Raw genomic sequence first — 14,645 nt, forward strand, 5'->3', positions numbered from 1 at the left:
ACATCAAATATCATTGCACAAAAATTAATTATGGTCTTTGACAACTTGGAAGAGGAAGCTTGGAAGAAGAATTATATTGGATGACTGAATCAAGATCTAGACACATCTGATAGATGGGAACCTTTTGCCAAATATAACACTGTGAAATTTAATGAGTCCACCCTGGATGGGGGAGATCTGCCTTAGCTGCATATGTGAGAAAATACAAGAATTGACTAACACTGTGATGTGACCACTAAAACCACTAATGTAGTCTTCGGCTGTATTATTTAGAATCTCTCTTCATTGTTCCTCAGGCCATACTTTTCGCTCAGTGCTGGGTTCCAGACTTTAAAAGGGATCCAGACAAAATGACACTCTCTTGGAGTAACTGAATAGGCTGACAAAGAGATGTGAAACCACGTCCTACAAGGAGGAGTTGAAGGGACTGGAGAAGTTTGTCAATGACATCAGTGATGACAGCTGCAATGATAGCCCACACTGACTGAGGACTTACTAGACACCTGGAGTTCTGCTAGTGATTCCACATTTTATCATCTGATCCTCACAACAACCTTATATAGAGGGTTACTAGTGTTTACCTCCCCTCAGCTATAGATGAGGAAACCCAAGCTTAGGTGGAAAACGCACCTGACGTCACACAGCTAATAAATGTGATAATATTTAGCTGATAATGTAGCTAATAAAACCATGGGATTGAAACCCTAGGAGAGGACATTAAGTGGTAAACACATTTTTAAGTATGTGAAGAATTATTAAGAAGAAGAAGGATAAAGCTTTGTTTCATGTGGCTTCGATTAGTACATAGAACTAAGGTTTTGGGGGTAGAAGTTACAGGAGAACGATTTCCATTAACTATAAGTGCATCTGTTCTCTTCTTTGGCGGAGAAGGGATTTTCTTTTCTTGATGCCTCTCTCCCCACCTCACTCTGGTTGTGGGACTTCAGCTGTCCTGCTCCCCAGAAACCTGGTTAGGCTTACCCTGGTCAGATGGGACGTTCTTCCTCAGTGTTCACCTCTGACCTGTTAATCATGCTTGGGCTGCATGACAACATATTTAATTTCTTCTCTTCTTTGGGTTTCTTTTCCCCTTTCTGTTCTTTACACGAGTGTCTGACAAGGCTTGGTCCTGAGATTCTGGTCTTTGAGTCACACACCTGATGATTCTAGTCCCTGTGTACCACTTTTATCTATTACAGTGCTCCTTCCCTGGTTTCCACATCTCCTTTGCTGAGCCTCCATTTTTCCTCTGAAACTCCATATGGCAAACCTCACGTGTGCTTTACTCCTCAAACTATTCTACACCCTAACCTTCCCGTTTCTGTTGATGGCAACCCTGCTATCCTGTTCCTCCAGGCCTACCTTCTGCTCTTTCTTCTGCCTGAAATCATCCTGTCAACTTTTCATTTGCAGGCTCTCTTCAATTTGTTCCTTTTTCTCCGGTCCTACTGGCACCCCCAAAGAATTAGTTCTTGTTACTTGTCTCCAAGTCTCCTGAATACTCTTGCCACAACTCCAAGAGCCCATTACTTCCTCATGTTAGAACCTATGACAGCTCCTCAGTGCCGATCAGCCTGGGCCATCGCCTCTCCCCAGAGATGCAGACAGCTGTTCCTAGTGTGTCTCAGCAGAAACCTCCTATTCCTACCTTGCTGGCCCTGTGCAATTATCCCCTGCCCTGACTCCCGGGCTGCTCTTGTTCCTCTTTATCTTCACTCACGCTCCTCCCCTCCTGAGAGTGGTGCTATCACTTGCTGGTCCCACTTTTATTCTTTTAAGACCCACTTTGTGGCCCCCTTCTCCCTCTCACCACTCATCACTTCCTTCTCCGCATCCGTCTAGTTCTCATAACCTGCTGGCTTTCACAATCTAGCACTTGATTAGAGACTCCCTTGGAATTTTCCATTTAAAAAAAGTTGCTTAGTTCCTCAAAGTAGATTTTAGACTTCTTCAGGGCAATGCTTTATCTGTTGTTTATCACAATAACATCCAGTACTGGACTATTCAGACAGATGCTTGGTGATTCAGAACAAAAGAGAAAACTAATATGGACTATGGAGTTCTTGAATGTACCAGTCACTGTTACTAAGGAGAGGCATTGCCCTCATGTTAAGATAAGAAAACCAAGGCCAAAAGCTTAAGTAAGTTGCCCAAATCTGCAAAACTGATAAATGTTGGACCCAGGACCCAGGAGTTTGGGTTCAGAGCCTGCAAGCTCAACCACGGTACACTGATGATCATAGGAAGTGTTAGTAAATCCCAATCCTGTGCTCTTCTTGAGAACCAGTAGGACCCAGCACTGTTGAGTTTTGGTATATCCTAAGAAGAAGGACCCTTCTTTCCACCCTCCTCCCCCAACCCAGGGAGGTGACCTCATCAGTGGCCATGACTCAAAGAGAATGGACCAGTGACTTTGGAAAGCCATTAGTTGAAAACTATCTTGCTCGGTTTCAATAATTGTTTAGGACAATAATGAAAAGAAGGCCTTGCCTCTATCGTTCTCAGACTTTCTCGTGATTTTTAGGAGTGATAAGTATTAAGAATTTCCTTGGCTTCACACCCTGTCAAACTTCTGGTATTTTACCTTCTCATAGGGTAGATTAGATCTGTTCCATTTGAATCTCAGCTCTGAGAGGTTGACACAGAAGATCCCATCCCCATACTCTTCCTTTGATTGGCCAGAGACCTCTTGCTACCAGATCTATGTTTTTACACTGCGTGGGAATAAAGCAATTGTTTCAGGGTATGAAATAATTAGACATTTTGGGAAAGATTAGCTTGATCTTTTCTCTACTAAATGATAAAAAGAAGTGTTAAATCAAGTGTTTAGAAAAGGGACATGTTTATGGGGAAAATGGTATTTGGAGAAGCTAATCCTTGGGCAGCAATAAAGGCCAAGGGCCAAGAACAGCACTGAACATTTACCGGGTATCTTACTGCACAAGCACATGTCTGGGTGTTTGTGAGTGACCCTGGCCACACGTGTATGCATTCTTTGTGATTTTTTGGGGCAAATCTTTTATTTGATGACCAAAAAAAAATATTGTTGTAAAACTTGCACTCAGTGTTTTTTACCTTGGAATTGTGTACAGATATTTTTAAGTAATTTTAAGTGTCAGCTGTAGCTAAAGAAAAGTTGTATCCTTCCTGGATGGTCTCTACATGAAATATAACCTAAACAACAAAACAAAACCCTGGCAATATAATCCTACTATTGGCCAACTGCTACTCTTTATTTAGAACACAAAATATTTGTCATCTGGGGGCTGCTTGAATTTACCTTCAGTTTTTTTCACATTTAAATTATTTCGGAAAATAAAGCATTTTTCAAAGAATCTTAATTTAATGAATTTTTTAAAGTAGAAACAGGACACTCTGTGATGAAATAGAGCTGTGAATCGGAAATTATGAGAGCGGGGCTCTAAAGCCGACCCTGCTTTGTGCCCTGGGGCACATCTGACCAATTTGGGAACAATTTCCTTGTGCGCAGAGAGAAAGGGTCATTTCCAGCTGCTCAGCGCTTGTCCTCCGTGATTCCCACAGACCCAAGTTCTTTCTCATTGTAACAGTGACCTCTTGTGGTATATATCCTTCATCAGTTTTTTCGATTTGCAAAGTAAACTTGGGATTTTTGTTGCTGTTGTTGTTGTTGTTTCTAGTAACTGTATTTAATACTATGAAACAGCTCTGACTTGTTTTTTGATAGATAAATCTTGGTTGGAAATCAGATGTTGATTGGAGGATTATAGCTCACCAAACCCCGTCTTATAAGCAATCCTCTGTGCTTTCTTCACAACCTGCATTTAGCCGACTCCACACTTACAGAAAGAGAAATGCTTTGGTTTTTGTGCTGAGTGTTGTGTGTATTCCTCTCCCTCCTAGGGACCACGGGAAGAGGCGTTCGAGAGCCTCGTTGTGTTCCCACGGCTCAGACCTGAGCGGACCGCACACCAGAGCAGGTGAGGTGCTTGTTGCTGAGAGGTCCCTGGGGCTTTTTCATCTTCAGCGTCTCCACTTGTAGGAAAAACATTTGCACCGAAGATGTCTCATGTTGGCTCACTGTTTGCAAACTCCAGTCACTGCCTCCAACTTGGCCACACGTCAACATTTATTTTTAGAAATTTTTATTATTTTCACAACAGTCTTAAAATTCTAACCATTACCCAGCTCTAGTGCCTCAAACTCTATAGATGACGGTCGTAATGAGTGTGCAAGAAATTATTTTGTAGAAGCATCTGGAAAATTGCAAAACTTGACATCAACATAATTCTTGAGTTCAAAACTGGAGTTCAAAATCATCGCTCGCTTAAGTGAAACTACATTAACTGCATGAAGGCAGCCTTTGGGGGTTTAAGCTGTTTGGGAAAAAAATGTATAACAATATAAATCACAGGCTAGAAATGATGCAAAACGTATTCATGCAATGAAATAGAGCAGTCACACTTATAATATTGACTGAAGTGAGTACAAACATATTACATGAAAATGTTAAGTTGCAAAAACAATGACATATGTTGTTTATGGATACGGATCTATGTGGTGACAGGTAAAGTCATAAAAATAACCCCCGATTTAGAATGGTGGTGACCCTTGGAGGGAGAGGGAGGAGGGGAGATGGATAGGGGGAGGCAACTATAGCTGTAATGTTTATTTCTTTGAAATAAAGGGGAAGATAAAAATACCGTTAATATTTGACCAAACTATTTGTGGGTACACAGGTGTTAGCTATATTTTCCACACTTTTTTTTTTGCACACATGAAATTTCATAAAACCAAATTAATATCAGTTTCAAAAAATATTTTATCACTTTCAAAACTAATTTCTTATCAATAAAATGACTTTTGTGGCCAATAGGAATTTCTGTAACACTCAGGAAAATCTTAGACTGATTTCCGCATCAGCATTGTTGCTAAGGATTTTACATTTACTTGCTAAAAACATCAGCCAATAAACATTGTGTCAAGTTTTTGTGTCCAGAACTCAAAGCTGTGGTTAAAAACTATAACCACTGAGACAGCAAAATCGTCAAAAACATGCTGAAATTTCTGCTTGACTTACCCAATTTCCTGTTGAATCATAATTTTTATATTTAGCAAGCTGTGAACCTAGATGAAAGTGCTTTCTACAATATTAGGTTGTTGCCCAAGACTGAGGCAAACTTTATTTAGTTTTTGTAGATCTTAAAGAGTAATCACAGGATTCCATGCTTCAGTTGCTAGAGTGGAGAGTGGCTTAGTTATATAAAATGGGATTTTTGCAGAAAGAGTTGGGGGAGGTGCATGAGTGGGTGGAGACCTGGAAAGGTCATGGCCGAACACAACTGCTCGCCCTGCAATTCTTGGGACAGGGTTGAAAGGGAACCCTTACACCACAGTGTCTGGCTGACTTCTGCTCTGAGAAGGAACAAGTCTTAGAAACATTCAGAAGGGCCTGCAAGGGCCTTTCCTTTCCCAAGGTTAAATAAACCGCTCTGTGATTTCTGCCTCACCCCTGTAATTCCACTCTTCCCGGGGTGAATGTGTTACTGATTTTGTTTGTCTTAAGAAACAGATTAATAATCATCGTTCCTCATAGAGCTATTCTATTAAAGAGCATATTGCATAGGAGGTAAAAATGCTGATTTGAACTTATTGGACTTGGAGTCTGTATTTCTAGTAAATTTTAAGCGTGCCATAAATATTTGGTGATTAAGTCATTTGTCTGACTTATTATCTCCTGGCTTTTCGCTTGCCTTGATATATATTGACTGTATTCACATGCTTTGGACTTGGTCTGATACCTGGGAATATGAACAACCACGGGTTTTATACTGCTTGAATATTCAGGTTTACTTTTCGAGTCCATACCTGTAATTTATAGACGTTAGGGTAGACTCATAAAAGCAATGACCCAAACGATTGAGATGGTGGTCTACCGTCCATTATCTGCAGTTCTGAAATCCCCAGACTGAAGCTTGGGAAGGCTGTGAAAGCCGAAGTATTTTTCAAACTCATTTGGTGGCAATGCCTGACCCGAACCGATGGGAAGCCAAGAATTGTCTTTGCTTTGTTCGTGCAAATATGCACATACCCCGCCCCAGAAGACCCTGCCGGGGCTGGTGTGTAATGTGCAGTGTGCGCACCCTTTGCCTTATTAAAATGCAAAATTTTTGGATTCCCAAACCACATCTGGTCCAAAGGCTTCAGATAAGGGGTGATTTTTCCTTATGGGTTAGACAAGTGATGGGAAACTTTGCTATTTAAACTATAGACAGCACACCTATACTATTGCATTACAGCTTTATTGACAACCCCTTTCTATCTACTTTTTCTGCTCAAGGGCTCCTCATGCCTGGTGTGCACGGTCCCCTTTTGGTGTCAGGGAGGTTTGATAAAAGGCAAGCCTGGACTCACTGCACCTGGGGTGGCTGTTCCAGTGTGCAGTGTTAGAGGAAGGCCTAGGCCCTGGAGGGATGGGTGAATTGCATAGCTTTCCTGCTTCTCCTGGGTGACATCATCACCATGTGCTTGGGAAGTTTAATACGTATAGTATTTTTTTCTTCTTCTCAGGAGTAACACGAATGCATGAGAGATTTTGGAAAATGCAGGAGCATATAAAAGGAATTAATAACCCATAATCCCAATACGTGGAGATGACTATCGTTACCCCATTCTATAGAAGGAAAGTGATGGAACTTGCCCACAGTCAACCAGCAGAGCTAGGATTCAAACCCAGACTGTGATTCTAGAACCTATGCTCTTAACAGGCGTCCCTGGTCAGCTGGTCTTTTTATTTTTCCCCAGTTAAAATAGCCTAGAAATATATAGGCCATATGCCTTTTCACTGCTCTCGCTCTCTTCCTCCCTTTCTACGAAACCCTGATTGTCCCTATCATTTCTAACTCTTCGTGTGACATTTTTGGGAGCTAGGCACCCACTGTGGGCATTTGAGTGTTGGCACTGGGTCCACTCTGAACCAATATAGACTGGGTGCCACGAGAGGGCCTTATGAGGAGGGAGGGAGAGGAAAGAAGAAGGGAAGCTAAGGACTATGTCTTTGGCATTGTTCCTAAGAGTCCGTACCGCGGTGCCCACTCCAGCTACACTGTCTGTGCTTTAGATAGTGGGGTACATTTCCTGTGTGAAATGTAATCATGGTTTGCAGTTTCTAATATGTTTCACATTTCCCTCCAAAGTCACCTTTCAGTTTACTGTTTTTGCTGTGGGTGGAATGGCATAGAGGTCAGGAGCAAGGGCTGTGGAGCTGTATGACCTTGGGCAGGTAGCTTAATGCCTCTGAGCCCCACTTTGTTCATCTGGAAAAAGGAGACAATTTGGGGACCTCCCCATTGTGTTATAAAAATTCCGTAGAGGCACGCTGCCTCTTCAAGGCCCCAGCCAGTGGTAGCTATTCCTCTTCTGGAGCCTACGTTCCCAGGCAGCATCTAATCTTGAGTCAGTGGTAACATGCAGCCGGATAAACCTCAGACAGCGGTGGCCTGTTGTTCTTTAATCAGGAAATTGAAATTCGCATTTATTGAGTGATCCTAAATGCTAGGCACCGGGCTCTGAGCTTTACCTGTGTCATGTCTTTTAATTCTCATAGCCCCGAAGGCAAAGATTTTCATCTCTGTTTCACTGATGAGGCTCAGAAAGGATAAGGAACCAGACCCCAGCCACCCAGTGCATCCATAATGAAGCTGGGATTTCAACCGAGATCTGTCAGTGCCCACAGCACGGGCCTTTCCCACCACCCTGCACAAAGTCACTTGGCATTAAAATGATGTGGCCATTTCATTTTCTATAGGAAAGAAAGCCTCTCTGCAGGCCTTCCTTTTAGAAAAGTTTTCATTAAACATTTTCAAAATCCTCATTCTTTACATATCTATAGTTTTCTGTTTGTCCCGCATTACAGAGTGGTTAAGTTTAAATAAAAAATAACTCAAACTATTTGCCTTATAGGGCGCCCGGCTGGCTCAGTCGGTGGAGCGTGAGACCCTTGATCTCGGGGTCGTGGGTTCATGCCCCACGTTGGGTGCAGAGCTGACTTAAAAAAAAAACAAAAAAACAAAAACGACCATTTGCCTTACAATAATTCCGACACTTCAAAGCTTAAGACATCATGCAGTGTCCTCACCAGAGTTTAAAGTTCTGATTTCTTTACATGATCTTATCTGAGTTTGATGTGGGGTGATTTGATGGAAAGACACGTAGTTCTAATTAGAATTAGTTGGGCTTAGGGGGCAAGGTGTCATTTAATTCCAGAGCTGATTGATTTTAGTGATGAACAGTGACTTGTGATGGTGCTCCGGATACACCCCCGTGTTCACGGCTTTCTCCTGGATTTCTTTCGCAGTCTCAAAAGCCGACGTGCAAGAAAAGGAGACAGAAATAGAAGTAGACGAAGTCTTTTGGAATACAAGGATCGCACCGATTTTGCACCAATTAGAAAAGGGTAACAGAAAAAGTTTTTGTTTTAAATTGAGAACACCTGTAGTTATTTCTATGTTCCCCATTGCCCTGATATTTTTAGTATGCTTTGACTACCATTTCTGTGAACATGTTCAGAAACAAATGAAGTTACCTCTTTATTCACCCAGTAGTGTACGTACGAAATACATGTAAACCTAACTTTTAGTGAGTAAAAATGATACTTTAAATTCGGGAAGAGAGCCTACTTCTAAAACTCCCCATGGAATACGTGTTAATTATCACCTCTGTCTGCTGAAGAAAATGCTGGTTTGAACTCTCTGGGGTGGCAGTTAATACACGAAAGTGAAAGATTAAAACAGATTTCAAGCCCCTGAAACTTTGACTAAGTCTCATAACTGGGAGGCGTGCCCATGGTTTTCTAGATCCAAAAGTGTATGTCCTACTCTCCTAAGGTTACCACACCTGTTGGGAGTGCCGCTCAGAGCTGGAAGTGGCCTGGGATGTGCCCAGCTCTTGCACTGTGAAGTTCCCCAACAGGGAAGGCCCATGATGAATGGGTCTCTTGACATGGAAAGCCTGTCAAGAGAATGGGCCCTGGGGGCGCCTGGGTGGCTCAGCCATTAAGCATCTGCCTTCTGCTCCGGTCATGATCCTAGGGTCCTGGGATCGAGCCCCGCATTGAGCTCCCTGCTCAGCAGGAAGCCTGCTTCTCCCTCTCACATTCCCCTTGCTTGTGTTCCCTCTCTCGCTGTCTCTCTCTGTCAAATAAATAAATAAAATCTTTAAAAAAAAAAAAAAAAGCAAGAGAGAGAGAGAGAGAGAGAAAGAGAGAATGGCGCCTGCTTTCTCTCCTTTGCCACTCCCTGGGGATTCCATTTCTGAGGTTGAAATGGGCCCCTCTGTAGTCACCATCACGGCCCCGCTAAGCTCAGCGCCTGGCACACAGTACACAGGAGCCCTCAGTAGACACTGTGGAACGAGTACCCCATGGGTGAGCAAACCAGCATGATAGGCTCAGGAAGAGGCCCTTGGAGAAGCAGGGTGTGTAAGTCCTCCCCAGCAAGCAAGCAAGTCAGGCAGAAGACCTACTTCCTAAAAGGTTCAAAGAACCTCACTGCTCCTCGGCTCCCTTTTAGTACTTGGCCGTGTTCATGGCTTCAATGGGAGCCCCAGGCAGGGGTTCTGGTCCTGATAAGCATGTGGCTGTGGGGAGCCACCTAACCTCTGTGCGTGGCAGTGTTCACATGCCAGGTGGGGGTGGCTTATACTGGACCATCATCACTGTCCACGGCAGCTCAAAACCCCGAGGGATGACTTCTCCTTCTGGAGTTCCTAATTTTCACCTCAGATTAGCAAGCCAGCTTACCTTTGGGCCCTTTATTTTAGGAGACGTGTGCAAGAACTAGTGAGGAGAGCAGTCGGTCTGAGCAAGGGTTCAAAAGGAGAACATGCTAGGAAGAGCACAGTGGGGAGGATGGCCTGCAGCACGATGGCCTGTCTCGAAGGAAGTCTTCAGCCTGAAGGATTTAAGAGAGCTCTGGGGACACCAGCAGAGAAAAGTGAACTGGAGTTTGGGATTTGAAATGTGGATGAATCTCTCTTCGCAGAGCATTGTTGGCTCTCAAGTATGGCATCTCTCCCCTCAACTTTAAGAATAGCGAATTGTGGCAGGACTGGATTACTTGAGCTTTTGAGGGCCTTTCTTTCTTATTTTCCCTTTTATTTTGACATAATTTCGGACTTACAGAAAAGAGTCAAGGATAATACAAAGGAATCCTGTATTCCCTTCCCTCGATTCCCCAAATATTAATATTTTACCACATTGGCTTCGTTATTCCTTCTCTCGCTTCCTCCCTCTTGCTCTTGTTTTCTCTGTAACCCCCCAGCATACACACACACACACACACACACACACACACACTTTTTTCCTTTTTTGAACCATTTAAGAACAAGTTGCCAACATGATGTCCCATATCCCTAGTACTCTAACATATATTTTAAGACACAAGGACATTCTGTTACATATCTGGAAACAACCATACCATACTATACAAACATTATTCAAATTTTGCCAGTTATCCTAATAATTTCCTTTATAGAAAAAGAAAATCATGGATCATAAGTTCAAGTTATTTGTCATGTCTCTTTTCGTGCTCTTGACGTATTTGAGGAGTACAGGCCAATTATTTGGTAGACAGATGAGTTTGGTCTGGTATTTTCCCACACTTAGCCCCGGATGAGGCATCTGGGGCGGGCATACGGCCTGAGTGGTGCGGTGCCCTCCTCAGTGCATCAGAGCGGCAGGCACGTGATGCTGATCTGGTCTCCTACGGGGGACGGGAATTCTGATCACTTGGGGAAGGCGGTGTCCAGGTTTTTCTACTCTCAAGTTACTATTTTCCCCTTTGTAATTAGTAAGTATCTTATGAGGAGAAGTTACTTTGAGGCTACATTGCTTTCTATTACTTATCAAACTTTTACCCACTAGCTTTAGTCCCTTGAGAATCTTGAAAGCTCTTAAGTTCAAGTTGTCTTCGAGGCTCTGCAGCATTTATAACAAACCAACTGGTATAAGGAGTTAATTTGATCGACAGTTTATACTTTGACCCGTGAAACTTCCTTGTTTTAGTTTCTTTTAAGCTAAGACAGCTACTCCTCATGGAACCCACGGGGCTGAAGAGTTTGCAGAGGGAAGTGTTAGAAAAATGCCTTGAGGTCTCCCCACTGCCAGAGGGTGGCCCACGGCCTGGACTTGGGGTTTGTGAAGAAACTGCCAGGAACAGAAGAATAAAACAACAAAACAAAAGTGTTCTTACAATAGAGCTCAGGTTTTTCCTTTTATTTAAAGTTAGTCTAAGTCATTTCCCAAAAATTCATTTATTTAAGTGCATAACCGAAAGGCATTGAAGGTTACCGAGCTATTGAGGTTTAACATTTTTTCTTAGATGTTATTGTTGAAAAGAGCTAAAAATGGCCTGAGTCATTTCCTTCTTCAGGCGCACGCTTCCTCTATGTGGGCTTTTAAGAGCACATTATGGTATTTATTTAAGATTGGTTTCCTAATTTTAAATTTTGTGATGGAATCTATCAGATAATATTTTTCAACTGAATATCTCAGACTTGGATTCTTAGATTTCCCCTCACGCTCCATTTTGTGTGCTAGTTTTCTCCCTTATATGCCTATTGGTATGGACACTACTTTCAAAGATTGCTGTCCTCAGAATTCTCACTATAAAATAAAATGTTCTAGGGTTCTCCTGTTTCCCAACTAAAGTCTTTTTATTCTCCTCTCTTGTAGTAACCACCCGTAAGTAATAGTGGATGAGGTGGCAGTTTTGAGCGATTTTTGTTTCCTCTGAGCCCTCTTTTCTCAGATGATGAGCATTGTTCTCACAGAAAAATATCGATTATTATTTTCATCAGCAGATATATTAGAAAACGAGTATCTACTGAACTATGTGACAGGTTGCAAGCCCAGTATTCTCATTGTAGCATGCTCTGTTGATACAAAGATACAAAGACAGGATTCCTCCTCACTTAATGTGACATCTGTTTGAGGGCCCTGGATATGGAACACGACATACATAGGTATGTGAAAAATAACAAAGTACAAAGTAGTATTTGTTGAATGTGGAATGCTACATCTTTTCTGGAGGAGCCACAATGTAAACAGAGCCTTGATGGACCCAAATCAGTAGGAATGAAGGTGAGGAGAACATTCGAGGCCAGTGGAACTAGGTGGAGACACAGTGGTGTGATTTCCCTGAGACTGAAGCGAGCACTGTGAGGTGCAGGGCATTTGGAATAAAGCGGACCACCTGGAATTGGTGCAATTGCATTCGTTAATACACTCTTTGAAAGACTGTGTGTTCTAGATAAACTGACTGATTAGTAAATAAGGCAACATGGTAGGAGGTGGATCAACGAGGTCAAAAAAAAAATTCAGATAGATGGAAATTGCAAGAGAAGGGAAAAAACATAGTTCAGGAATTTGAAGATGTTCGGGGAAATAATTATGGGGTTTTACTTACACTGTGTTTGACACACTTGAAAACTTGACCTTAATTAGTAAGTGCTGCTTTACTCTCTTTGCTCTGACAGAAGAAAACATTGAAACGATTTGTGCTGCTTGCACACAACTTCATCACGCTTTAGAGGAAGGAAACATGCTTGGAAATAAATTTAAGAGAAGAAGTGTTCTCCTGAAGACCCTATATAAACTAGTTGATATTGGTTCAGACTTGCTCAGCCTTAAACTTGCAAAAATTATTCTAGCAGTAAGTTTTTCTTTCCTCTGGTCTAGTAGACTGTAGCACATAACAGTTTTATTTAATGCTTTATTTGTAAATATTACAAAGAAGATTAGAAATGCAGTGTGTTCGTTTAGACTCCTGAAGAAAAATCAAGGTAATAAATTGACGTCTCCGAATTGGACTAGGAACCCTATCTAAGGAACTAAGGCTGAGTATGTGGAAAATGTTCAGATACACTCTTAACATTTGGACTGTGGCTAGGTTTTTAAAAAAGGTGACAACAGGCAAATACATTCAGAACAGTTTCTCAAGTAACTCGACTGGAGATCAGTATCAGAGAATCCAAGCTGTGGTTTCTGCGGGGCGCTTGATTCTGCGGCATGATTTAATAAATAACTGAGGGTAACCTGGGCGGGGGACCCACTGGCCAGGTGCTTTAGGAACCTCTGTGAAACAGAGAAACAGCTGCGTGTGGTCATGGGAAGGTGGGAACAGAAGGCTCCCGGGAGGTGTTAGAAGAAAGGGCCAGACACCAAATAAAAGTCTGTATAAACTCTGTCTCGAACAAAATGATATCATTGTTTGAGGGGAACACTTTGTTTCACAGTCATAAGCAGTTGGAAACAAAAGATAAGACCGAGTTATTAGAGAACCTTCTAAAAGAGCCGCTAAAACAAATGAATGAAGCTTTGTTTACCTGGTTTCATGAAAGTAAAAGCTATTATGTTAACACCCATAATTCATATAATTTAACGTCTGAACGTACGCAGGGAAGGTGACGCTGGCGCACTGACCGAGAGTTCAGAGTGCCCGCTGTTCCTTATTTTAATGTCTTTCATGAAGCAGAATATCCTGACTCCGTACTCTGTAAATTTCTTGGAGAAGCTACAGTCTTACTTAGCTGTCATTACCAACTATTCACCCTCTTTTAAAAAACTGTGATATGATAGGTGACTCAAAGTAATATTTCTTTGAAATAGTGATTTGGGTTGTATTTTAATCCCCTCTTTGAGGGTAAATGATCCGTCAGCTTTAATGAAACGAAAAAGAGCGTGAACCACAGAGATCATTGAAGTTAAAAGTTGTCGGTAGACCTATGTTAACTAACTGGAATTTAAATAAAAACTTGAAAAAGAAAAAAAGAGGTGGTACTTAAAGGGGGAAAGATATCTGCATGCTTGCCCCATTTCCTTTCTGGCCCTGGATTTGGGGTGCCCCCCTTGGCCCAGGAGAGCCCCTGTGTGAGGCTGGGACCAGTGTAGCTGCCCTGGGGAGACCCAGGCTGCCAGCTGCTGAGGGGTCCGTGCCTTTGATTTCTCATCTGGGTCCCAGGCATTTTGCTCCATACCAAGCCAAAAAAATAGATAACTGAGAGAGAGAAAGAGAGAGAGAGAGGAGGAAAATGCCATGAATTCATCAATGTTTTGCCGAGAAAATATTATCTTGGTTATTAAAGGTGCCATTCAAATTAATTAGATACGTGACACAATTCGACTATTTTAGGGTAAAAGGTTAGGTGATCTGCCAGGCACTGATCGCGTTCTTAACTAAACTCGATTAGATAAAGCTCTCGGGGTGACATTGACGGCCTTGCTGAATCAGGGGCCATTCTGGCTGGACTACACTCCAGGCTGCAGACATGGGCAGGCTGTTCCTTCTGATTCACTACAGAACCAGGTCAGGAGGGACCTTCAAAGCCATCAAGCCCGACTTCCCGTCTGCTACCTGAATCTCCCCTAACGTTCCAAGCAAGACATTGTTTTGCATAAGCCTTGGTGATGGAATTCTATGTAAGTTTTCAAAAGACCACATCATAAAAACATATTTTTAGAAAATCAGAAAAAAAAGATATATGGCACTAAGATGTTTTTAATATCTTCTCTAGTTTCTGCCAATATTTTACCTACCAGTTCAGTATTAAGATTCAGACACTTAAACTTATTTATAGTTAGAGGCACCTGGGTGGCTCAGTCATTTGAG

At 42.2% G+C, this 14,645-nt stretch overlaps 1 protein-coding gene across 3 annotated transcripts in view; it reads left to right on the top strand.

Annotated features, from left to right (window-relative positions):
• Window positions 1-14,645, top strand: part of ARMC2 (armadillo repeat containing 2) — a 99,674-nt gene that overhangs the window by 32,938 nt on the left and 52,091 nt on the right. For all 3 annotated transcript variants that reach the window (XM_040627607.1, XM_040627606.1, XM_040627605.1), the window contains exons 6-8: window positions 3,883-3,959; window positions 8,336-8,434; window positions 12,514-12,689. In XM_040627607.1, the coding sequence (XP_040483541.1) occupies window positions 3,883-3,959; window positions 8,336-8,434; window positions 12,514-12,689 (352 nt within the window). The remainder of the gene's footprint in view (window positions 1-3,882; window positions 3,960-8,335; window positions 8,435-12,513; window positions 12,690-14,645) is intronic.

The sequence above is a fragment of the Ursus maritimus genome, unplaced genomic scaffold (assembly GCF_017311325.1).
Source record: "Ursus maritimus isolate PB19 unplaced genomic scaffold, ASM1731132v1 scaffold_13, whole genome shotgun sequence".
NCBI classification, from domain to species: Eukaryota; Metazoa; Chordata; class Mammalia; order Carnivora; family Ursidae; genus Ursus; species Ursus maritimus.